The sequence below is a fragment of the Hippocampus guttulatus genome, chromosome 10 (assembly GCF_054856545.1).
Source record: "Hippocampus guttulatus isolate MCC_2025c chromosome 10, RoL_Hgut_1.0, whole genome shotgun sequence".
NCBI classification, from domain to species: Eukaryota; Metazoa; Chordata; class Actinopteri; order Syngnathiformes; family Syngnathidae; genus Hippocampus; species Hippocampus guttulatus.
The window spans coordinates 18,346,902-18,372,458 of NC_141270.1; the positions used below are offsets into that span (position 1 = coordinate 18,346,902).

General features: G+C 42.1%; 1 protein-coding gene across 2 annotated transcripts in view; it reads right to left on the reverse strand.

Annotated features, from left to right (window-relative positions):
- Positions 1–3,644: 3,644 nt before the first annotated feature.
- rin2a (Ras and Rab interactor 2a) overlaps positions 3,645–25,557 on the reverse strand; it is a 42,714-nt gene continuing 20,801 nt past the window's right edge. Inside the window, exons 8-13 of one of the 2 annotated variants that reach the window (XM_086122248.1) lie at positions 17,021–18,616; positions 16,360–16,404; positions 10,289–10,597; positions 9,384–9,515; positions 6,916–7,079; positions 3,645–5,644 (exon numbers count right to left, since the gene is read on the reverse strand). In XM_086122248.1, coding sequence (XP_085978374.1) covers positions 5,228–5,644; positions 6,916–7,079; positions 9,384–9,515; positions 10,289–10,597; positions 16,360–16,404; positions 17,021–18,616 — 2,663 coding nt within the window. In that variant the 3' untranslated portion in view covers positions 3,645–5,227. The remainder of the gene's footprint in view (positions 5,645–6,915; positions 7,080–9,383; positions 9,516–10,288; positions 10,598–16,359; positions 16,405–17,020; positions 18,617–25,557) is intronic. The other variant, XM_086122251.1, reaches the window with a different exon arrangement.

Genomic DNA, 25,557 nt, shown 5'->3' on the forward strand with positions numbered 1-25,557 from the left:
CATTTTCCGAACCGCTTGATCCTCACTAGGGTCGCGGGGGGTGCTGGAGCCTATCCCAGCCGTCTTCGGGCAGTAGGCGGGGGACACCCTGAATCAGTTGCCAGCCAATCGCAGGGCACACAGAGACGAACAACCATCCACGCCCACACTCACACCTAGGGACAATTTAGAGCGTCCAATCAGCCTGCCATGCATGTTTTTGGAATGTGGGAGGAAACCGGAGCACCCGGAGAAAACCCATGCAAGCTCGGGGAGAACATGCAAACTCCACACAGGGAGGCTGGAGCTGGAATCGAACCCGGTACCTCTGCACTGTGAAGCCGACGCGCTAACCACTGGACTACCGGGCCGCCCTAGTGCAACGTATTTCAAACCTAAATCTGCCTAAAATGATACATTCAACACAAATGACAAGGATTAACGTCCTTCTAACTCCAGAAATCAAATGCATCGCAGCACACAATGCAATCTGCGGGACGAAAGATATGCAAAATATCAGTTGCATTCAGGCACCTTTCCTAAACAGTCGTAAAATTCAACTCAGCCTATCCTCCGAGTACTTTCGGTTCATCTCGCTTGGGTATGATCGGATAAATTTCCTTGGCCAAAAAATGAGAATTCGAAGAGGCCCCAGGATTCAAAACCGGGTATGGGAATCTTCCTTTGCCAGATTGTTTTTTGATTTTGGACAAACAATCTGCCAGAGATGTGCCTACAAAGGTGTGCGGAGCTGGCTGTGTCGAGGTGCATGGACATGCTTCCTAGAGGAGGACAACCACAGATGACGCATGCACTGGCCAGTAAAATTCACCTGCCACGGAACTAATTACTCAGCTCAGCGGCATCATTGTTTCTAATGATCATCTATTGGGGTGTTCACACGGCACACATTTGCATCGGTGCTGCACCGATGGTTTTTTTTTTTGCAATATATCTTACAAATTTTGTGGAGCATTCATATGTAAAAAGCCCCACTTGCGTTCACACGGCAGTTTCTGCGGCCGTGCAATACGATAATAATACGGAAATCAAACATGCAAATGCGTTAAGTGTACCGGTACTTCCTTTTCCCCGCCTTGTTTGTGACATATGGAAAAACCATGATTTATTACTTCTCCAGACAAATCAACGCTGTGGTCTGTCAGTCACCATAAAAGGTTGAGAGAAGAGAGAAAGGAAAGATGACGGAAGTACAACAGAGCACGAAAGCAACGCATTCAATCCCAGTATGTAATGAACTCTTCTCACGCGTAGCGAATCTAACCCTGTAGCGTTCACACATCCCATTTTATATCGGTGTTGCCCCACAAACTAGCATTTACTCCAGAGTAAATTTTTAAACCATCTCCTGAGCAGGGTTAAATTTGCTCTGGTTTAAGCTGTTTTCAGGGGCTACACCGGTGTAACTTTGGACGTGTGAACGCTCTACGGGGGGCAGCTACACCGGAGTAAAAGTTGCCGTGTGAACACCCCTTAAGAATGGCTGCTACAGCTTCATTGAAATCCACCTGCAGTAAATTCATTTGATTGGACATGATTTGGAAAGGCACACATCTGTCTATATAAAGGTCTCACAGGTGCATGTCAAAGCATATAGCAAGCATAAATCAAAGGAAATGTTTAGATATCTGAGACAGGATTGTCAAGTCAAGAAGCGGTCCTCCGTGGAGAGAGGAGAACCTTCCCTAAAGATAACCATCACTGCAGCAATCCACCGATCAGGCCTGTCTGGTATTATGGCCAGCCAGAAGCCTTTTTCCAAAAGACACCCTGAAGAACTCTCAGAAAGAAAATTCTCTGGTCTAATGAGCCAAAGATTGAACACTTTGGCGTGAATGGCAGGTATCATATTTGGAGAAAACAAGAAACCTGGCCAATACCATCCTGACTGTGAAGCATTGTGGTGGTAGCATGAAGTGGGAATTTTCAGTGATACGATCTGGGAAAGACATGGAAACACGGTAGTCATGTCGAGTCATTCTGGATGAAAACCAACCCCAGACTAGTCAGGACCGCTGACTGGGACAAAGGTTTACATTCCAACAGGACAACAACCCGAAGCACACAGTCAAAGACAACAGAGGGAGTGGTTTCAGGACAACTCTGTCAATGTCCTTGAGTGGCTCAACCGGAGTCCGGACTTGAATCCATTCGAACACCTCTGGAGAGATCTAGAAATGACGACTGCACTGACGCGCCGTATCCAACCTGATGGAGCTTGTGGTGCTGCATAGAGGAATGGACAAAAAAACTGCCCAAAGACACGTGTTTGAGGCAACATGTCCAAGAATACCTCCAAGCTGTAATTGCTGCCAAAGGTGCACCAATAAAGTATTGAGCAATAGCTGTGAACATGTGAAGTCATTTGTAATAAATCGTCAAAATCTTTTTTTTTTTTTAAACGTCATTATGGGGTGGTGTGTGTGTGTGTACTTAATCTGTTTTGGGGTGAGGCTGTCAAATAAAATATGGAAAAAGTGAAAAGCATGTGAATAATTCAGGACTTTGAGTTGCGCTGTGGCTGCAGCGAGCGGCCCGGTGGTCGACTGGTTAGCACGTTGGCCTCACAGTGCAGAGGTGCACTCCACACTTCCTGTGTGGCGTTTGCATGTTCTCCCCGGGCCTGCGTGGGTTTTCTCCGGGTACTCCGGTTTCCTTCCACATTCCAAAAACATGCATGGCAGGCTGATTGAACGCTCTAAATTGTCCCTAGGTGTGAATGTGAGCGTGGATGGTTGTTCGTCTGTGTGTGCCCTGCGATTGGCTGGCAACCGGTTCAGGGTGTCCGCCCCTACTGCCCGAAGACAGCTGGGATAGGCTGCAGCACCACCCACTACCCTTGTGAGGATAAAGCGGATCGGAAAATGGACAGATGGATGTAAGTGCGGCAATGCTACTACTTCACATCTTATAGCCGGCATTAAAGAGATTGCCAGTCATAGCTAGTTTTAAAAAATACATTAGACTATTAAATGGGTTAGGGTTAAAGGGGGGGGGGGGGATATTTCCTGCTTCTGTGTTTAAGCACGTCTAATTTTACAATAGGTGAGGTGCATAAGTGCGCACACACACACAAAACACCTCGGTCGAACCGCCTTTTGGTTTTTAGTGTCCCTCTCGGAAGAAAAAAAGCATTATTTCAAAAATAGGGATGTGATCACTCTGTGTAGCTGCTAGCACATCCTCCAATGTTATAATACTCTAAACATCCATTCTTCCATTTTCTGACCCGCTCATCCTCACAAGGGTTGCAGGCATGCTGGAGCCAATCTCAGCAGTCTTCGGGCAGTTGGCGAGGTATATCCTGAATACGTTGGCAGGCCACTCGCAGGGCACACGACCATTCGTGCTCACACTCACATCTAGGCACAATTTAGGGTGTTCCATTAACCAGCTATGCATGTTTTTGGATTATGGGAGAAAACTGGAGTACCCGGAAAAAAAACCACGCAGGCACGGGGAGAGCATGCAAACTCCACATAGGAAGGCTGGAATCGAACCCAGGACCGCTGCACTGTGATGTCGACGTGCTAACCACTCGACCACCAGGCCGCCATACTGTAAAAATTAAACTTTAAATTAGCAGAGGTATTTACTCATGTGAAAGCAAGTGTTTATATACTGTAACTATTTCCATTCGAAACTATTTGTGCAAAATGATCTTTATTATAGCATTGAATGGCCACAAATGCTTGTCTAGGGTATTACAAACATTAGTATTACAGGAGACAAACAAACCATGAAAAAAAATCCCTGCACAGTTAAATATATTCACTTTGATGGATTATTAGTCAATTAAAAAATACAATCAGGAAAAACAGCAATGCAATTTAAAAATGTCAACACTGGTTCCCGAAGTTATGCATGGTGCGCTACATAAAGTTACAAATATGAAACACGAGCAGTTAGGTTTCTTTCAGCATTTCTGACATATCACCTGCAATTAGCACTCCAACCTACATTTAGTTTCTTTTTTGGGGGCGGGGGTGTAAATTGATCATTTATAGTACTGGGGAAACAGTTACATTACATTTCAAGTAGACACACATTACCACGCACAATACTGAATGCAGTCACGTCCGTTGTCACGTGCCTCTTTTGCTGTTTTCTCCCTACTTGTTTTTGTCTTTCAAAACGATTCCCTCTTCAACATTATTCACGATGGCCTCTCACCAGCTCAAAGCACACATGATTCATTATAAAAACTGGCCTTAAAAAATATTTTACAAATAAGATTTTTCAGTAGCAGAGACTTTTGTAAATCTGCAAGAATGCCTCCATTACAGACACGTTTGATGAAGATAGCAACATGTTTCTAAAAATCGTCAAGAGTAATTACTTACTGTACAAAAAAAAAATTACTGGCAAAATTTCCTGTATTACCATCATGACAATCTAAATGCTGCTCCAATATTTATTAGATGTCTATCATTGATTTTCATACAAAAGTACAATTTCTTAACATTTACTTGTATTAAGCACTCATATTCATACAAATGAGGATGGAAACGACAAGTTTATGCACAGCATATTCATTTCTATTGGGAGTAAATACAGAAATCAAAGTCTTTATACGGGAAGGTTGCTGGGAAAAAAAAAAACGAGTCTTGTCCGCCCCCCTCGATCCAGCAACTTAGCTGTGCAAATATTCCGGACTTGGTAGTGAACCTCAGCCACCACCAGGTGTCTCTAATTCAAAGACAACATACAGGGTCAAAACAGTTGACCTGCAACTGTAAGACAAAATGCAAACACATCGACTGACAAGGTGCTCTATCGTTTCCAGTGAGTAATATAGTTTTGGTGTTGTATTTTATTTTAGATTTCCCTCTATGATCACCAAACGCAGCCGCAATCACGCCAGCGTTGTGGCCGGGTCGATCATAATGCTGACCTGTCTTCTCTTATTTTAAAATTAGAATGACATCACAAAAATACTGATTACATTTCATGAGCCCAAGCAAAAATGTTGCCTGCCGTAGTTGGTTCACAGGAAGCAAGCTAAAAGAAGCAAGGAACAAACTTTCACTTCCGTCACTGCTCCCCTTCCTCCGTCTTGTCTGTCGGATCAAACTTTCTACACAGAGGATGTTCGGCGTGACAGCCGAAAGGAGAAGTTGGCCTGCCACAAGCGCAGCGTTGTGCTATCGGTCCAACTCTGACGGACACGCCAGGTGTCAGTCAGGGACGCTGTCCAGTCGTCTCCCCTCCTGATTGGCAGTCTTCCTTAACGTGACAGTCTGAGGTCTGAATCGGGGGAGGGTGCGGGTGGCTCGGGACTGAGGTCGTTCAGGTTGGCTTGCTGTTCAGAGGTCAAAGTCAGGTTGCTGGGGCTGGGCGAAGAGTCATGAGGGGTCGCCGGCGAGGTGCCGCGATTGGCCAGGCGGCGGTAAACAAAATGGAAGGGGGGCGCTTGCGGGCGGCTGTGGAGCTCCGCCTTGATCTTCTGAGGATGGGTGTCCGGTGCGAGCTGCTGGCTGCTGCCCTCCGTCAGCAGGAATAAGCCATAGCTGTCGGAGTCCGACACTTTGAACTTGAGGGCGCATAGCTGACACACCTCCTCCACGGTGGCGTAGGGTCGGACAGCGAGGGTCTTGGCGGTGCAGCCGCTACCCAAATCCTGCAGCGCCACCCGCAGGTAATTCTAGCAGATAAGAGTGAATAAACAACTTGACATCAATTTTTAAAAAACTGTTGGCTGTCAGCTACAAATACAAACATCCATCCATCCATTTTCTGATCCGCTTTATCCTCACAAGGGGGGTCCTGGGGCCTATCCCAGCTTTCTTCGGGCAGCAGGCGGGGGACACTCTGAACCGGTTGCCAGCCAATCGCAGGGCACACAGCAACCATCCACACTCACAGCTAGGAACAATTTAAGAGTGTCCAACCAGCCTGTTATGCATGTTTTTGGAATGTGGGAGGTATTACCCGGGAGTACCCGGAGAAAACCCACACAGGCATGGAGGAAACGTGCAAACTCCACACAGGGAGGCCCGGAGCTGGAATTGAACCCGGTACCTCTGCACTGTGAGGTCGACGCGCTACCCACTGGACCACCAGGCTGCCCACAAATACAAACAAGTGACAAAAATAACTACTGTAAAATACAATGATCTACTTTGTCAGCCACTTATAGCAGTATTTAGAGTCTTCTAATCAATTATACCAGGACAACGTTCAGTGTGCCTGAATTACGAAGGGGCATCCATCATTCTGAATTTTCAAGAGGTCATGATGGGTCTTTAGTTTGCTAACAAGCAAGCATCTCATGTTCTTTTTTTTTTCATGACGGAGTTTGATCAACTGTATCAAATTCTGAGACCGTAATTGAGTTATTCCTCAGTGGTTTTAAGTGGTGATTCATTTCATGACTTTCAAGAGTTTTACTGTTCGCAAAATCCTTCATTTTAGTTATTAGTTTGGTGTGGAATGTTTAATTTAGTGTGTGTGTGTGGGGGGGGGGGGGGTATTGTGTAGTGAAAACTCAACAAAAAATATTTTAACAACCACCCAGAAACCAAATACAGGTATAAGAGTCTGCAGACATCGAGGTAGAATAAGCGCAGTGTATAATACAACTAGAACCTTAAATAAAACTATGATGGTCTCACTTTTCCATCCCTTGTTTGCCAAGTAGCCAATCCCTACAGTGCATTTGTAGCGTCATTGGAAAATATTCCACAACACAAAGTACTACAAGCCACTTGCTCACTTCGAAAGATTCAAAGTACCGCTATTCTTAATTTCATTCCTTTTCGTTCACTACAATAACCTAAGTGAGAGGGTCTGTCGCCAGGTGTGGGCTTGTGAGTCCGCGTACTTCGTTTGCGAGTTCACAGCTCGGTCAAGCGTCGTTCAGTGTGCAGCAGGCTGCCTGATATGTAGCCATGGGACCGAGATTATTGGGCTTACTTGGAAGTCATCAAAGGATGGAGAAAAATGCAGAGTGGTGCGGCGCTGGTGCCACTGGCGCAGTGTATTCCTGGTCTCGGAGCTCAGCACCCTGGCTGCCTGCTCCTCCTGGAAGTTCCGGATCAGTGACATCGCTCCATATGCACTCGTCAGATAATAGCCACCTGTGACAACAGGACAAAAAAAAAAACAAAAAAACACTGTACAAACAGCCACTATTTTACAGGCTCCCTGAGATGACGAGGCTCTAGACCAGTGTTTTTCAATCTTTTTCGAGCAAGGCACAGTTTTTTCCATTGAAAAAATTCCACAGCACACCACTACCTGAAAATGTGAAAAAAAAAGCTGATTTTAACAATTAAGTGTTATGTTGTTACTATAAGCGTTTTTTTAAACATTGAAAATTAACGCAGTATTATAATATTGAATAGGAATCAAATCAACATCAATCCAATATTTGGTGCACTCGTTTTAATGGCAAGTAAAATATAGTAGTACAGTCATTCACTTGCAGTGCGTTCACTGCGCTGCATAGGTTTTCTTGTGCGCTTAGAGCAGAGGTGGGCAAACTACGGCCCGCGGGCCGAATCCGGCCGGTTGGTCTTTTTAATCCGGCCCGCCGAAGGTCGGTCCACAATTAAGGTTCGATGTGAATGATTGCATTCATTTCAATTGGACTTGTAATGACAGGCATTTCACCGCCAGGTGGCGCATTGACTTGAAGTTGCAGAACACAGGGAGGGGGGGGCGGGATCTTTTCGACCACCTAGGACCTCTGTATTGCTCTACTTCTACTGGTCTGATCACAACCCATCTGCAGAAATGCACAGGCTAAAATAGGTCATCAACAACACTGTCGTCATTTTAAAAAAGTATATTAATACCGTACTTTCATGCTTTTGTTCTGTTGATGTTTGATATGGACTGTCAACAAATGCAGTTTATTTTTTTTAATGTACCATAGCTCGTGCTGACCTGGCCCTGCTGTCAAATTTTAAAAGTCAATGCGGCCCCCGAGCCAAAACGTTTGCCCACCCCTGGCTTAGAGTATGCGACCAATGCGCAGTTGCGAAGCTTAGAGGGAAAATTGGTGCGGCTGCATCTCCGGTAAACGTAAATCTAAATGAAAGATACCTTTCATTGTATTGCCTCGCGTTGGGAACTTCGCTTGTCTCGAAGCATAAGGCAATTACCTAGCTGCTGCTGCTCCCTACCGGTATGGAAGAGTACTACATGATTATTCTTCCAGGCGATTGACCGCACAGGCATATATATATATTGTATAATTTCCCACGGCACACCTGACAATATCTCGCAGCACACTGGTGTGCCACAGCACAGGGTTTGAAAAACACTGCTCTAGACTGTCCCGAAGTGGTTGCATTTTGTCCCTAAAATATGAGACAATGCTCCAAAAAGTTTTAACTCAAGTTGGTTCAATATTTTTTGTGACTCACAAACCTCAGATCAAAAGACTTATTTGGAACAACGCTGGAGGCCGTGGATCGGGGTTAGTCTCACGTTGCGAGCTTCGGCTTGCCCAATCGCTGCTAGATTCATATCTAGCGGCAGTGGGAACATGGAATGGATCAACAAGGGCAGCGAGGCAAAATGACGCCTGTCGCTAGATGATTGTGTTCAATAATGCACATAAACAACTGCATGCTAAAGATGACTTTTTTTCAACTGAGGTGTTTTAGGACAGTGCATAGCAACACCAAGACATGTTTCCTTCGTTAACACTTCACTTGGAAAACGGCCAGTCAGTGAAGCATCGCTCAAGCTCTTCTTTTTTTCAATGCTGGGGACTTCTAACTACGCCACTCACAAAAGGTTAGGGATATTTGGCTTTCAAACCTTGACAGGTGAACTTAATGTTCGAGGAGCTTTACGGCAAAATTCACAACAGGCGATCCTTGAATCGAATAATAAATGTCCTGCTTCAATTGGAGCTGCTTTTTAAACAGTCGTCCTCAACAGGCTTTTTTGAGAGGAGAAACGAAACTGTAAATACCGACTAGTCGACAACTGAATTTAACTAATGCCGCTTTTAGTCGTCGATGTCATCATGATTCTTTGACTAATCCTGGCATCCTGAGTGCAGAGAGTGCCAAATTTGCTGCTAAGGCTTATATTGCCAATCTAAAGAATAAGTTTCCTTTTTTTTTTTGTATTTTTTTGTGTGACTTGGGGTTTATGTTGTTGATACTTGCACAATAAAATGTGAATTGATGTTTCTGCAAGTGTTCATCAGTAATAAAGTGAAAATGGAGGGAAACGTGCATATTTACTTTGCAAGAACAGCTACCATGTCCAGTCCCAAAATATTTTCAAGCAGTCCCAAAATGTTTGTAGCTTTAGACATTTTAGGAAATTTAATTTTAGAGGCTGCTATGCTCCTATTTTTTTTAAAAAATGCTAAGATTTAATAGATTGCTGAGGAGTTTCTTCATTTCGAAAGGACACACCTTCTCCGTGAAGCAGCGAGGGGTCCAGCAGCTCCATCATGTAAAGTATCTCAATGTCCAGCTGTGGCATGTCACATTGGGCCAACACATAGGTCAGCATCGGCAGGAAGTCATCGGCACCATACAGACGGCCTGAGACACACACACACACGCACACACACACACACACACACACAGGTACATTTCAGGTGCATTTACACATAAAATGTAGCAGAGTCAGATAATGCAGCTTCCACTTTCACAGGATTCACATGTTTCCTTTTTGTCACTGTGTTCTCGGGCTGACCAATTTATCAAATTCAAATTGACATCGTAATTAAGCAAAATGCACTTTTCAAATCTCAAAGGCTGCAATTTGAAAACCTCTTCCTTTCAGGCAGTCTGCGGCTTTTTTTTTCTTTTTAACATTTTTCCGAACTGCTTACCTCACTAGGGTCGTGGTTGTTTATTTGTATGTCTACGGTCAGTGCTTAAGAAGTACAGTCAACATTTTTACAGAGTTTCCATGAACATTTGAGGTGATAAAGCCACAGATTTTTTGCATTATTGTTGTAATCTGATTTATGATTTCTTTGCTTGTGTTCACGCCAGGCTTGCTTTCTAGAATTTTGTCAGGCTGTCATATAGTGAACTCTTGCAGGACTGTAAATCAAACTGACTCGATAAACTGTCTTTCATATTAATTCACGGATCATTTCCCTTAATTTCAGCAACAAAAAAAATGGTAAAACTAGGTTCCTTTGGCTCGTCACATTTTTCATGCTGAGGAAGGACCGTGAACATGCAAACAGGTGTCAGACTCATTTTATATTTCCAGTTGTGAGGGTCATTGGGTCAGGTCAGTCTGAGGACCTTTTGTATAATAGGAGAGTCAATGTGTATGACTCCGGTCCAAGTTGCGCTACCTGAATTGTCCTCCATGATGGTGTAGATGAGTTTGCAAACCCTCAGCAGCATGGTGACCTTCTTTTCCGGAGAGTACAGCTTGCACATGGTGTGAAACTTGTACTTGATCTTCTCAATAGCTATCGGATCGGGTGGCACCGTGTCCTCCACACCCATTTCCTGCGGCTGCCGAGCTTTCGCCAAAGACATGTTGTCCCTCAGCTCCTGCCATTCTCCGCTGCGTACCTGGAACTCCTGCAGTGCGGCACTAATCATTGGTTTGAGAGGCTTCAGAACACACTTGTGCATGGCTTTCTCCAAGACGTGGTCTGAAAAGAGAAAGGAAGAAGTGAGATCGGGATACACTGATTTCACAGAACATTATGATTGTCACCTAAAATTAAACTGTTTGCATTTTTTTCTGGGGGACCTACTGAAAATCTCAGATTTGCAAGTTTGTGCTATTTAAGAAATTCCCACAAAACCAAATGAGTTTGGCCTCTGTTGTTTGCGGAAGAAGTTACTAGAATGTCTTCGCCGTGTGTGCTTGTACACATGATTTGGCTGCATTTTTCTTGATCTTCTATCTTACATCAAACCATATATAAGCTATTTTTAATGTAAATGTAAGATGAGTTTGAAATGATAAAAAGTTTTGGGCTCGTAGTTTAGAGTATATGTATATATATTTTCAAATACCAGTAATTAAATAAAACAAAATACAGGCAATTCTAACATTTTCAGGGTGGCGTAAATTACTTGTGATTTTGCGCTATTCGTAGCGAAAACAGAGGAATTATACTTTGCATGAATGAGAGAGCTTGTCAAGGCAATGTTTGTGGCAAAAATACATAACTTGTCAACTTATTTCTTTAGTCGAAAAATGATTTCAGGACCAGCAATCCTGTGGCCTTGGGAAGTTTATGCTGATTTAGCGACACAAAGAAGCTGAAATCTATTTGGACTTCTTTTTTTTTAATGATAATCCGTAAATGACTGCAAGATGTGCAGTGAAGACATACGGTATTAAATGAAGACAAAAGACTGTTGGAAATCAATGTATACTGTACAGTATTTCACAAATCTATACAAAGTTTTAAATGGTTAAATGGTCAAAGCAAAAAGGAGTTTGAAGTAAACCATAAAAAACGGTCGTATTTGTTTTTTGACTTGCGTTAAATAAACGCACAATTGAAGATCATATACAGTAATGGCTCTTTTCCCGTTTTTCAATTGCAAGGAGGAATGGGAGCTCCCTCGTTCCGGTTCAATGGAGACAGCAACACTGCCTCCCCGCGGACGGAGGCGGGATGGCCTTTCAACACGTGAATATCTGACGTATGTGGATCGCTTTTTTTTGTGTCAAAAATAAACGCGCATTTGACAATTCACACGTAAAATTGAGTATTTACCAATGATAAGTCACGACAAATGCACACACAGCAGTAAAAACCGCGAACATCGCGCATACATTTGTAGATCCTACTCCCTTGAACATAACTGTGTTGAATGATGAGTGATTTCTCTTTCCTGTTTACTATTTTACTTACCTTACTTTCTGTCAAATTATCACTGTATATGTTTTATGTTCAATAAACAAACTAAACGAAACGAAATCTAAAAAACACATGAAAATCGCGAATGGATTTGTGTGAAAATTTTGCCAAAACTCCCCATGCCTACACCGCATATGTCTAATAACTTGGAACACGGTGTACAATGTACACTGTACACAGGTCAGTCTATTGAAGCACTTCAACATTGACATCACTCTCCTTATCAGTCTTGTGCACACAATGAGCCACAATAGCAAAAGTCAAGGACAGGTCGGGTCTCTCCAGGATGTCTTTGCTGCTTATGTCGTCGTGTCAACTTGAAGTTAAGACAACACTGACTGCCTGGTCGCTGGAGTAAGAATTTCTGGCGAAGCGAAGAGTGCACACGAGAAGCGGAAACGTGCCAACATCACTTTTTTGCATCTCATCTCGTGCAGTCTGACGAACACATGCCATGATATCATCCAGACAGGATGCAACACAAACCGCAACACTGCTGAATAAGAAGGAACGAGTGTGCCTGTGTGCATGCATTTTGCTGACTCTACTCACCAGAATAGGGTCAAGTCAGTTGTTTTATTTTCTAACTCGGCATGCGCAAAGGCTAATTCTTACTCAGCAGGATTCATCATCCAAACACATCAATCCAACCTATCCATTCTTGTCACTATGAATGATTCACTTCCACCTTGATCATCTTACATTTTTTATTCCTTCTGTTGCTGGCTCAGCTCAAATGGAACTTCGTAGTTGGAGATAGATGTGCCCTCGTGACAGACTGACACAAAAACTTCACAGCTGGAGATAGATATTCACTTGTGAAAGACTGACACAAACAACACATTCTCACTTTCCCATTTAACTAGAAACTGAATAACAGCTACCAGCAGGATGTTTGTGTATTTAACAGTGTCAGCACACGTTTTTTTTTTTCAAATTACTATCATACTGAACATCATTCTCATCCGCATAAAAAACAAGTATGTTTTCTATTAGAGACAAAGAAACCACACAGTCAGCCGTAAATCCATTTCTCAGTCGAAAACAAGCCCACACTGGCACATAAAATGTTCTCTTCCCACTTGATTTCAACATCTCTATTCTCTCTTAGGCCCTTAAACTAAACAGCTGTAATGGGGCAGTTGAACTTTTATTTAAATACAGGTAGTGGTAATTTTCTGGTTTATTATGAGCAAAATAATGTTGGATTGGATTGGATAAACTTTATTGTCAAATGTACTGTATGTAAAACATACAGCACAGATGAAATTTCTTTCCTCTCAACACAATGTAGTATGTAGTCTAAAGTATGTGTGCTATGAGGAGTTGATATTTGTTTATGATACATATGTAGCATGGATGGGGATCAATTTATTTACGTACTCTATCTCACTCTTTGGCAAACAAGGCATTAAAAGCCCCACCCCCTTTTTTTTATACGAGAGCTGTCAGAATGTTTCATTTGCAAAACCTGGAAGATGATGTGACAAGCCAAACTATTCCGAAGTAAGCGGACTTTCCAGCTGGGAACAAACCTCTCGTTCATTGAAATCACCACCAAAGTGGAATGAAAAAAACAAACAAAAAAAGACTTGTTGTTCATTGTTTTCTTTCAGAGCTTCATTTTAGAGCAATGTAATGCAATGAAGGGGTGCTGGAGCCCATCCCAGCTGTCTTCGGGCAGTAGGTGGGGGGCACCCTGAACCGGTTGCCAGTCAATCACAGGGCACACACAGACGAACAACCATCCGCGCTCACACTCACACCTGGGGACAATTTAGAGCGTTCAATCAGCCTGCCATGCATGTTTTTGGAATGTGGGAGGAAACCAGAGTACCCGGAGAAAACCCACGCAGGCCTGGGGAGAACATGCAAACTCCCGACAGGCAGGCCGGAGCTGGAATTGAACCCAGTACCGCTGCACTGTGAGGTTGACGGGCTAACCACTGGCTCACAAAAAATTATACCGAACAATTAAACCCCCCTAGCATTATAATGATGATGTGTGGGGGATTGTGTTAGCGCCATTGCTACACTAATACAGCGTCAGAGACAGTAACACAAAAACTCCCTTTTCTATCATGTCATCCTCGTCCCTCACGTTGCAGGAGTAACAAATTGATCACTAATTCATGCTTAATCCAACTGTTATATTGGTCACGTCTGGAAAACGGGCTAAATTTTTTTTTGTCAAACGTGGAAAATGTTTTATGGCTGTATAATCACGCGTACTCACAATTCTCTTTTTTTTGTCACATGTAGAACACGCTTTTTGGGGGTTAAAAAAATGGCACGGACGGTCCATATCCCCGCAAGTAGTGAGGGTCCACTGTAATTTGGAGTTCAGTCAAAATATTTGGTCAAATGATGCCTCAAATGTCAAATGAAAAATGTTCAACATTTATTTCTCCACAAGTTCTACCTCATCCTGAAAGCACGGAGGCTGATGACTTGCAATAAAATGACCGGAGAAGCTTGGAAACAAATGCCACATTTTACAAGAACAACGCAGCGCATACATTTATTTAACAGTCCATATCAACGAAGTAACCACAGAGTTCAGGATGTATTAATTTACTGCTTGCCACTCTCTGGTGGTGACAGCCTGAGCCTGGAATCAATTATTTCAATGTATTACAGAAAATACACAGATTGATGTTTAAACACATTGGGAGTCAACACGCATTGCAGAGTGACTCTGAAAGTTGCACTGTTGACAAGCTGTCCGTGTTTTGGACTTAAAAATAGCCTCTTGTAATCAGGAGAGGCGTGACTGGAATCTGTCACAACTCTCCTGATACAGAGATGGCTTACTTCCTGCTGAGGTAACAACCTCCATAGAGTTTTTCTACCTGCCCTTGGGTCGAACAAAACATTTCAGGTTGAAAGGAACAGCCCATCTGTCTTCCTTGAGTAGATTAATAAACAAATATGTATGCAAAGATGTTTCAGTCTCAGCCACATTTTAATGATTAGACTACAGACCAAGACCAAAGACCAACGCAGGCAACTTTTTAGCAAATGCTACACTGACCACTAAAAATAAAAAAATTAAAAAAAAACACTTTTTGAGGCATTTTGTGGGCACACAGAGCCACATGTGGGTAATAAAGATGTTATTTGGAGGGTTAGCATCTGGGCACTGATGACAACAATATTCAGTGTGTCTATTAACTACTATGTAGAATTCTCATGGCTTGCAATGATGCATAGAGTTTGGCAATGTTCCTGTGGCAATGTTCTACTCTCACAGCATCAGAGAGCTAAACTGGAAGAATCCGTAATTCTTCTTTATTGTCTGATAAAGGTACAAACGTATTCATATTTCGACTTTTAACTGCAGACCATTTTTGGTATTTACAGAACCGAGTTTCCACACGGAAAATATTCAGTCATGAGACGGGAAATGGAACAGCCTCATGTTCTAATGACATGCACAGTATATACAAATAAAATAAGGTCCAGCTCTCAGACTGTGTCTAGTTGGATGTCGTAGGTAGCGTTATACTTTTGGAAATAGTTGGAAATAACTGCACATTTGGATTGGCGTTTTTCCCATGGAAGTATAAATTGATCCAACTGTTGTTGTACAATGTGTTCAATTATTTTTTCATTTTTTTAAATTAATTTTAACAAATTATGAGCAGTTTAAAAGCGCACCACAAATGTGGTTTCAGAGTAAACTCATCGGTCTGTGAGCGGAAGAGTATAAAAACAATGAGGTCCTTTCTAACCAGAGCACTTCCACACCCTCCCTCCCTCAGACTTTAGCACACTACTCATCCTCATCCCAAAAAGATCCATGGAATTCAAGCAAACCAGAAACAACCAAACGTCTTCAATGTCTAACAGTGCAACTGTCTTCCACGCCAAAGTGTGAGCTTAAGCTCAGGTTTTATTCCTTTGCATGGATGATGATGCTGCAATAATGTTACACATTTAAGTTCAATTGAAAAATGTAACAAAAAAAGGGGGGAATCGCATTTACTGCATAAATTCTGTGATAAATATGTATGGCAAGTAAATCTAGCACAGCATCTGGAATCCCAGTTAGGAAAAGAAAGAGTCACTAACAAAAAATGCCAAGTGAGAGTCGGAGAACTGCAGACTGCAAAAGAGACAAGGAGGGGCCTGGCATGAAATGCGCTCTCTGATTGGAGCGTGTGTATGAAAGGACAGGAGTTGGAGTACAATTACATGCCTTGGTAGACCGCATCTTGGATTCATCTGGGCCAGCTGGGCTTTGAGTGACGCCTGGTCACAACAAAATATTGGGCAACAATTCCACGAACTAAAACAGCCCTGCTTCCAAGTGTGTCATGCACATGTAAATAAGCAAATAAATCAGAGGGTCACGCATTGCATATAAAAATATGTCTATAGTAGCTTTCATTCAAGATTCAGAGTCGAAGTGAAAAACAAAACATTTGAATCAATTTCATGATGGGTTGTTTTTTTCATCGTGTCAAGCGTATTTTGTTTTTTTAAACTACTCAACAACATGCTTACACATTACTGGATATAACAAGACACACCTGGACTTCTTCCTGCTTCATAATGAGGTGTTTGCATTAGGAACGCTACATTGAGAAGAAAAAAAAAAGGTGTCAGAAATTTACTCAATTTTATTTTGCTAAGTGGCCACACACAAGAGAATCATCATCACTTAAAAAAATTGTATCCGGATCCAGAAATGTTTATTTCATGCAACCACTTGACGAAATAAAATTGACTCAGTTAGGGTTACACGCTATTTTCTTCAGTGTATGACTGCAAGCGTACCTGAAGAAAAATGCAAAGCACAAGGAGAACAATTTTCAGTCAGCAATTGTTAGATCCGTAAGCGTTTGATCATGAAGGCTAGCTAGGGATAGGAATAATAATCGATGAATCAATTTAGTGGATTTTGTTGTTGAATAATCATCTTTTTAACTCTGAGACAAAATAGAGTATTACTTGGCTGCAACCAGTAGGTTCACAATATCCTGTCTGAAGCCAATAACCTGAGGCTTGTTTGATGAAGTTGAGCACATCCATGCACATGCCAATGGCAAAACTTCAACAAAGCATTATTCTGCTGGACCAGGCACTGGATAACATTCAGAGACCTTCTCCCATCCCATACAAATTTTATAATTGGCAATTCCAGGTGAAAAGAATCATTTTGGGAGAATTCAGACCTATTCCCAAACTTACCTATTTGGTCTTCGGGTATGAGGCTCTCAATGGGCAAACCCAGTTCCGAGCTTTGCCGCAGGTAACTCTTCATCTGTGTGATAAACTGACGCAGAGTCTGAAGAAGTTCCAGTCCGGAAGCAAAGCTTTGCCAAGTTGGGGTACCCGCCCCTTCGCCCATGTAGCCCAGGAAGTCCTGTACCAGGGAACCGAAGTAGGAGCCCTTATCTCTGGACAGCTCAACCAGCCTGCGAATGGCTCTCTTTTCAGGTGTCAACAGGGAGTTAAAAACTCCACTCATCTTGCGCAGATGACCTCGCAGTGCTTTCTGGAGGACCAAAGCACTGGCACTTGGCTGGCGTCTTATCCTGTGCCCAGGCGGTATCATTGTTAAGTCCTGGTCTTGGTCCTGGTCGCTCTCCAGGCCGACACCATAGTCAGGCTCCTCTTCATCTTCATCCTCCTCATCGTCATCGTCTTCCTCCATGCTGTAGTAAAGGAGATGGGAAGAGGGCAGTGAAAGAGGGAGGTGGGTGTTAAAATCAGCCACTGTTGGTGGACTTGGGTCATGTAGCGGAGGAAGGAAGAAAGCTGAGGACTGAGAGAAATCTAGGGAGTCTGAAGAATCTGTCGAAAGGCTCATGTCGCTCAGACGTTGGCTTGCCTCTTTGATTTCCTCTCCTGCTTCTCTATCACCTCCTTCTCGGACCACTGCTTGTTTGCTTATAGTCATCGGGGAAGAATCTGGAAGACTGCTGCAGGGCTGGGGACAAGCTTTGCTGCTGTTCTGCTGAGATAGTTTGGCCTTCAGAAGGGCCTTTTCGATCGTCTGGTCTTCTAGTGCCAAGTGACATTGGGCATCCTCCTGGGACGAAGATGGCGAGGATTTGGACCTTCTCGGCGAAACAGATAAAGATGATAAAGAGATGGGGAGAGAGGGCCTGGGGATGGATATAGGGGAGCTAATGCTGAATCTCTTCGGGGGGGATGACGAAGGGCTGATGCTAAGGGAAGAACCAAGACGGGAGAAGAGGCTACTGCTCCGCTCCTTTTCTTCCACTTTCTCCTTGGGGACATTGATCCAGGAAATTTTCTCTGGCATACTGTACTGCCGGACAGGATGGGCCAACTGCTGTGTTGGAAAGCGAGGTGGGGGTGGACGATTGGGTGGAGATCGTGACGTAATGTCCTCACCACTTTGCTTCTTTTGAGCTTGTAGTTCTGTGTTGTTGGCCAGACAATGGGATTTGTTTTCATTTGACTGTCCGCCGGCGGTGAGATTACAGTTGCAATGCGCAGGCCTGTCACAGCTCAAGTGTAGTGTGCTTTTTTCTGGGCTGTGATTTCGACTCGGACGAGAAGAATTTAATTCGGGACTCGGTGTGCTTTCTGGTTGATGAACCTTAATGAAAAGAGGATTGATGAAGCAGAGTGCCCCATTTGACTGGCAACACTCAAGCTCTGACGGGGTGCGGGTTTGAAGCCAAGCGCAGCCTGGGGTGGGTGCAACTGAGAGTGGTCGTTGGCCACGTGGAGGTGGTCTGTCAGAAGCTGTGGTTCCAAATAAAAAGGAGAAGGAACCCTTCCTCTTCTGGCACAATTCAGTGTCCCAGAAACCTGCATAATAACAAATGACATGAATTTAGTCTAGCAGGTGACAGTGACAGAAGTGATGATGATTTGCATCCTGATCAAAATATTTAAATGTTTTCATCATCAAAAACTGAACACTACGTAAGAATTAACACACCATTTGGTGAGGTCAAGATCAACATGTTAAAAAATAATTACATGAACGATTGAACACCATTGAAAAGATATACCGTATGACCTTGTTATCGCATGCATCAAACGGAAACAAATGGTTCCACTCTAAAATATATCGAGAAACGCATCGAATCAGCTTTTATTGGAGATATATCTTCAATAGGAGAGGCCACATTTACAGGACTGACAAGTTCGTTCATATGTACTCTATGTAAAATGACAACAATAAATTCACTGCATCACACCCTCTTGAAGTGAGCAAATCGAACTGTGATTCCATTGAATCGAGCAAATTGTTTCGCAACCCGTGTATCGAGAAAAGTATGAAATAATCTTTTATTGGGGAGATACACAGCCCGCCCTGATAGCACTAGGTAGCTCCTTCTGCCAGAGACTGTTACACCCGCGCTGCAAGAAGAAGAGATACCGCCGCTCGTTCCTACCGACTGCTGTCAGGCTGCTGAATAAAAAATTAAATGATGTGAAAAACAATTGTAAATAGCACGGCCACCTTATCTATATCATATTGCACTTAATTGAACGGTGTACATTGAAACTGTTAACCATTTATTTTGTGAATACAAACACTTTGTTTTTCTTCTCTCTTCTTTCTGCCCACAATCTTGCTGCTGTAGACTGTAAATTTCCCCGGTGTGGGACAAATAAAGGATATCTTATCTTATTTTATCTTATTTATTATGCTTGCTAAGAGTGCTAATTTAAGGGACAAGACTTCAGCTCAGCTTCTGTCTTGCACTTATTCAATTTAGTGGATTTTGTTGTTGATTTTTATATTTTAAAAAGGATGACAATTTTGTGCATGTATCGCTGACTCGTATTCGGCGATCTTAATCAGGAATCCCATTTATATAGTAAAGTGGTAAGTATAAAAGATATAGTATAAATAAGTATAATAGTTATACTATATATATTTATAATATATATAAATATATAATATTTATATATATTATATAATAATTATAATATATATAAATATATATAAGTATAAAGGTTTCTTAATAAGATTATTTTGAGTGATGGACAAATATACATTGATTATTATACACCCAATATGTACAGTATGTAAAACTGTAGATTTTTCATACAGTAATATCAGGCCGAATCTTCTTGGGCCGCTTTACTCCACCGTGCAGGAAATATGACGGTTGCTCACACTGGTGTCATTGTTGCCAGTCTTGTTTTTGGAAAAATAGTTGCCAGAGGGGTCAGAAAAGTTGCTAAATATGGCAAATACGTTTGCAACACTGCAGACACACGTTGTAGCTCTTGCTCGCTAATTTGCTTGGACTGGCGTCCACATGTATGCACATTAAATTCAAGCTACATCTTTCAAAACTAAAGCACTGCATATTTTAGCTTTGACTTCAGGGTCTCTGTGTGGGCTGGTCAGAGACTTTAGGCAGGCCGGATGTGATTAAATTATTTTTCCCCCCTAAATGAATGATCACCCTGATTTACTGGTTTAGTCTTTAAGAGGGAAAACTGGTAATCATTGATCTCCAAAGTAAAAGCAAACGATTGCAAATATCTTATTTTGATTCATCACAAAAGTCTGCTTTCAACTACAGAAATCAAGGTATTTTACTTTTGACAGGTGGAATCAGAAGATTTGCAAAATGAAGAACAACGGCTCTGAATGATGAATCGATTATCAAAATAGTTGTCAATTAGTTTGATGAGTGACAAATTAATTTTGACATGTCTATATTGGACCAAGGACAATTTCATGATGAGACATTAACAGCGGTAGTATACCTTCAGTTTAACAAATCGTAATCAAGGACAAAGGCTCTTTTGTGTCTATAATCCAATTTTATGTGACATCGCTTTAAAGAGGTTTGCTAACAAAGCTTTGTGTGTAAAGTTACGAATACATGAAAGGCAACAAAGATAGTCAATTATTTGTTGATCCACATATTCCTACAGCTTTCAACAGTCGTGCAATTAGCAGAATTCTGAAAACAAGAAAACCTCTGGAGTCAGATGCCATGAAAGTAATGCAATTTGGAATTCAATCATTCATAAAATACTTAACTCTCCCGAAATGTAGGACCTTGAAATCTCCATGATGCATGACTAATACCTCAGTTCAGTGTGCCTAAAAAGGTTTACCTCCTCTGTGTTTTCAAATGAAAGATTCTGGGACAAATTGGGGGGTGGCAAGTCAAAGCGGAGTCACTTCGGCTCTCGGCTTGAAGATTCAGATATAGAAATGAAGAATACAAAGAACATTACACCTGCAGTGAAACAGGGCGGAGGCTCGGTTTTGCGGCAAGGGACGATGAACTCGCAAGATTATTGGGCTATTATTTTGTAAAATCATTCTTTTGGGACAAAAGAAAAAAAGACAATGGCTGACTTTAATTAGAAAATGCTCAGGACATTATTTCTTGTCAGTTTCAGGTATTTCAATGACCATTGTGGGGTCAGTGGCATTCAGAAAAGTTGTGTGAAATGCCCGTGAACAGCATTACACACAAATCAGCAGAACACGACTTAATACTCCCCATAAACTAAAACATGCTCTACTTAATGGTCCCACAAACTTGTATATGAGTTGATAACCTCATCGTAAATAAACTCAAATGATCATTTAGAGCTTCTCCACATGCAGACACAAGTCAGATGAAGCAATTAAAGCGTGCCTCTGGAATGCATATAAAAGCCTCAGGGGCATCAGTTTTCTGCTGACTAATTTAAAATTCAGGTTCAAATGTTGCAATATTGTTCCTATCCATGGAGAAACTAGAAAGCTTTTTTTTTTTTTTAAAGATGAGAAAAACATTTATCTGCATTCAACAACATATTTTCCTCCCTCAAAGTTTGCATCTTTTACGCTTTATAAAACAAAAACCTTTGGTGGCCTAGATGCGCATTTTAGCTCCGCTTTCATCTCACTGTTTCCACCAAACCCAGAATATCATCATGAGGATTGACAATATTCTTTCACTAAGTTTCAGTGAGCCAGCACAAAGCACTTCAGCCAATCTTAACCTCCCCTTTAAACCCAGCCTGAACCACAGCTGCTCCTTTTTAGAAGCATACAGGCATAACCTGAAAAGGAATCACACACTGATAAACCTACAGTCCTGCCTGTGCCAGGGAGTAATATGCGAAACATAAAGACTGATGTAAACAATAAAGTAGAAGTACCATCCACAGAGCAACTCCAAAATGGATGACAGCAATACTCACTGTGATGCCAAAGCTAGATGACAAACAGATGAGAAGTTTATGTGAGACTGTGTCCAAAATCTCAGGGGCTTTTGACTGGTTAGTGTGGTAACGTCACCATTATGCCTCCGCAGGCTGAAACTCCACTGCCTTCAACTACACCGCCACTCAATATTTGTTATGACTCCCTCATGGAAATGTGTGTGTGGGAGGGCTGTTCGCAAGTAGCTCCGCCTCTCTCCCTCCCTTTCAACAGTCATTCCCAGTAGTTCATTCGGCGACAGATGCCCAACCCCCGTTTGCTCTCCCACTCTACACTTGTTTACAATCCAGTCTTCTTTCTTCTTTGTCCTGCTTTGGTTTTACTTGTTTATGTTTCATTTTTCTTTTTTTTCTTCCCAGTCCCCCACCCAAATCAGAGCTAGTTTGAAAAAAATGTCTTAAAGAAGCTTCTCACTGCAGAACATATACAACGTATAAAATGGCCTATAGGCCATCCATTTCCCGCTTGTATAGGTACATCTCTTTAGTTTATTTGTACTGAGAATATTTTTTAGTTTATTTTTCATTTTTGTATTTTGTTCACTCTGTTTTGTTCACTGTCATTTCTTACTATGTAAATGGGAACTTTTCGCAACAGTCTGGGACTCAGACATGTAATTGTCAATTTTCATTAGACATGGTTATGTCTGCGGTTTTTGTGTCTTTTATCAAAATATTTACTGCATGGCTAAAGTGAGCATCTTATTCAGAGTACATATAGTTTGGAATAATACAGTATGTATTTCTATTACGTTTTAAGGGCAGTTTAGTCTTTGCAAGTTAGATCAATATCGACATAACCAATGAAAGAAAATGTTTTAGGTTTTTGCCATGGTCCGCTTCATTCAGGCAAAGAGTGATCCAACAAAAATTTGCTTTTGTACAACCATTTATAAAACTACAAAAGAACAGAAAATGGATGGATGGAGAAACATATGCTCCATCACGTCATAAATAACCTCTTTCAAAAACCTAACAAAATAGCGGAACCAAAGATACAACAGAAGCTCTAGGAATGTGCAGCCTTTCCTTTCAACTCCCAGTATATGAAAGGTTAGGTATTGCTGCCCTTAGATGAAACTTGATTCCACTGTCCCACTGTTCTGGTGTTTACCGTTTACACAGGTGTTGGTACAGCTTTGATCGTTCCTCCAAAAGGTGCACTATTGTTAGAATGATTTGGTCTCATTCAATGGCGGTTAAATTGAACAGGCTATCTAAAAGGGGATATTTTTTCGATCAAAGGAGTCAGATGGGGCTTTGGTAGTCTTGGTGGAAGTGTGCGCTCTACGTTTGGTTATACAATTGCATGAAAGGCGAATTGTACACTTCAAAGCTCCAGAATACCACAGGTACTGTATATGTACTGGTCGCTTGTTAAATACACAGCACAGGTTTCAGAACAGCCTGGCCCTGTTCTGCCCCAGCCTCACTTGGCCTAACCTGGCCTCCGTTGCTTCTCTATTACAACAGGCATCAATCACTTGGGCAGGAATTTAGGCGGGAATCAAATTAACTGTGTGGGCTTCCACTTCACACTTGCAGTGTGCCGGGTTATGCCAACAAGAATTCACGACTGGCCGAATCTTGGCCACTGGTTTTGTGGCAATTCAAAATATGAATTGCAGTTTCATGATGTGGCGATGTCCGATGAAATGCAGAAGCTTGCGGTGAATTTTTCTTGCAAGCGGTGCGCCCGAAGCCGGGTCCATTCAAATGAATGAGAGCGAGTTCTGTATTTCGATACATCCCCATTTTTGTCTTAACTGTAGACCATGTCCTATCTTGAAAGCAACCTGTGTTTTCCTTGACTGCCAACGTGTCGTGTGCGGTGGCCCTAAAGAGGTGTTTATTGAATGGCAATGCTTATTGTCATTCACGTGAACGGAACCGGCAAAGTGTCCCTATTTTTGGCAACTGCTCTATAGAGGTCTCTATCCATTAGCTAAGTGTAAATCAATGTTTTGAATTATATTCAAGAAGACTACGACGAAAGTTTTGCAGCCACTGTTTGTACAGACTGGTCAGCAAAGATGTTTTAGACATGATGTCAACTACAATAGACACAGGCCATATTATCAAAGTGGAACAACAGTGGGGAACTATTCCATTGCACACAAAGATGGTTGTGGGGTTTTTTTTCCGCTGGCTGAAAATACTATCACGTCACATCGAGTGAGCCCATGTTGATGCTCTTGTGTTCTACTGTCCACGTTTGTATGTTCCATAAATTTAGTATGAGATGTGCATTTTTTTATTTAGCTTACTGCACAGAAGTCCATCCTCCTGGTTGTAAATTATAGCATTGTACTAAAGATAAATCTATGAGGTCAATGGAGACTCGTTGACCTAGCCTCGACAGTGTCGATCGACCCAATTTTAGAAATGTTTGTTGTACATATTCGGTTTTGCATAAAAAAAAACTGCAGCACTCTACTTTAACAGGTGACAGGAAATTGCGACAAACAAATTGTTATTTAAAAAACAAATCAGGTGTAGGTATTGGTCTCTGGCAAAATAGCTTGGGAATGTGAGATAAGGGAATAAAGAAGAGTCATGTTTTAACTTCATCAGATTGTTCTGATATCCTTTTTTACTCAGCAGTGGTAACTTAATGATGAGAAATGCGAAAACGTGTACGTCACTGCTTTTAGATTCACTGATACAAAACTCACCATTGTCTCACCTGACCTAAAGACACTGTGTTATTAACAGGGGAGCGATGGGGAGAGAAAAAAAATCCGCCTTTTCTATTCGTAGAAATCACATTGAATAAGGGTGGGATGACGTGTGTCAAACGGGACACCTTAACAAGCTGCCAGCAAGAGGAAGTCTGGCAGATTTAATTCTGAGTTGAGTCATGAGAGCTTGAGAGCTTGAATAGACAGAAAGGTCACTCTTGTGGTGTTACGTTCCATGCAGCACTTTCTGCGTCACAGGGTGGCTTTTGTCAGTGGCAGCGCACAAACTACAATAACATATCTGACCATTTCAGACGTGCACAATGTTTCTTTGTGGTGTCCTAAGAAATACATTTGAAGAAAATAAGCCGGATAATTATTGGCAGAGAACCATTTTATAGATCCATGCATCCATTTTCAACATCGCTTTTCCTGATGAGGGTAATTTTATTGATGTTATGTACAATGTATATGTTATGTATAATGTAAATTAAACGTTCAAAGTATAAAATGACTTTCTGAAGCAGAGATGGAAAGATTCACAACAGCCCAGTTCTGACTTGATAGACGGTTCGACCTTTGTGCTAAAAATAGTAACATATCCCACAATCCCATGTGGTCGACCAGAGTGAGAGGCAACTCTGTGTTTTCATTGCAAACGCCAGTCACGCTGCGATGTGTAAATATTGACAACTAGAAGAATAGTTGACACGAATAGTTGACACGACTAGAAGTTTTTAGTGGACTCTGACAATCTATAACAATGGAAAGGTTACATGGAGACTTCAGATAGGCAGGCGAGTGCCCAATATGACAGGAATCCACCCCCCCCCCCCCCCCGGACCTCTTTCTGATCCGCTTATCCTCACAAGG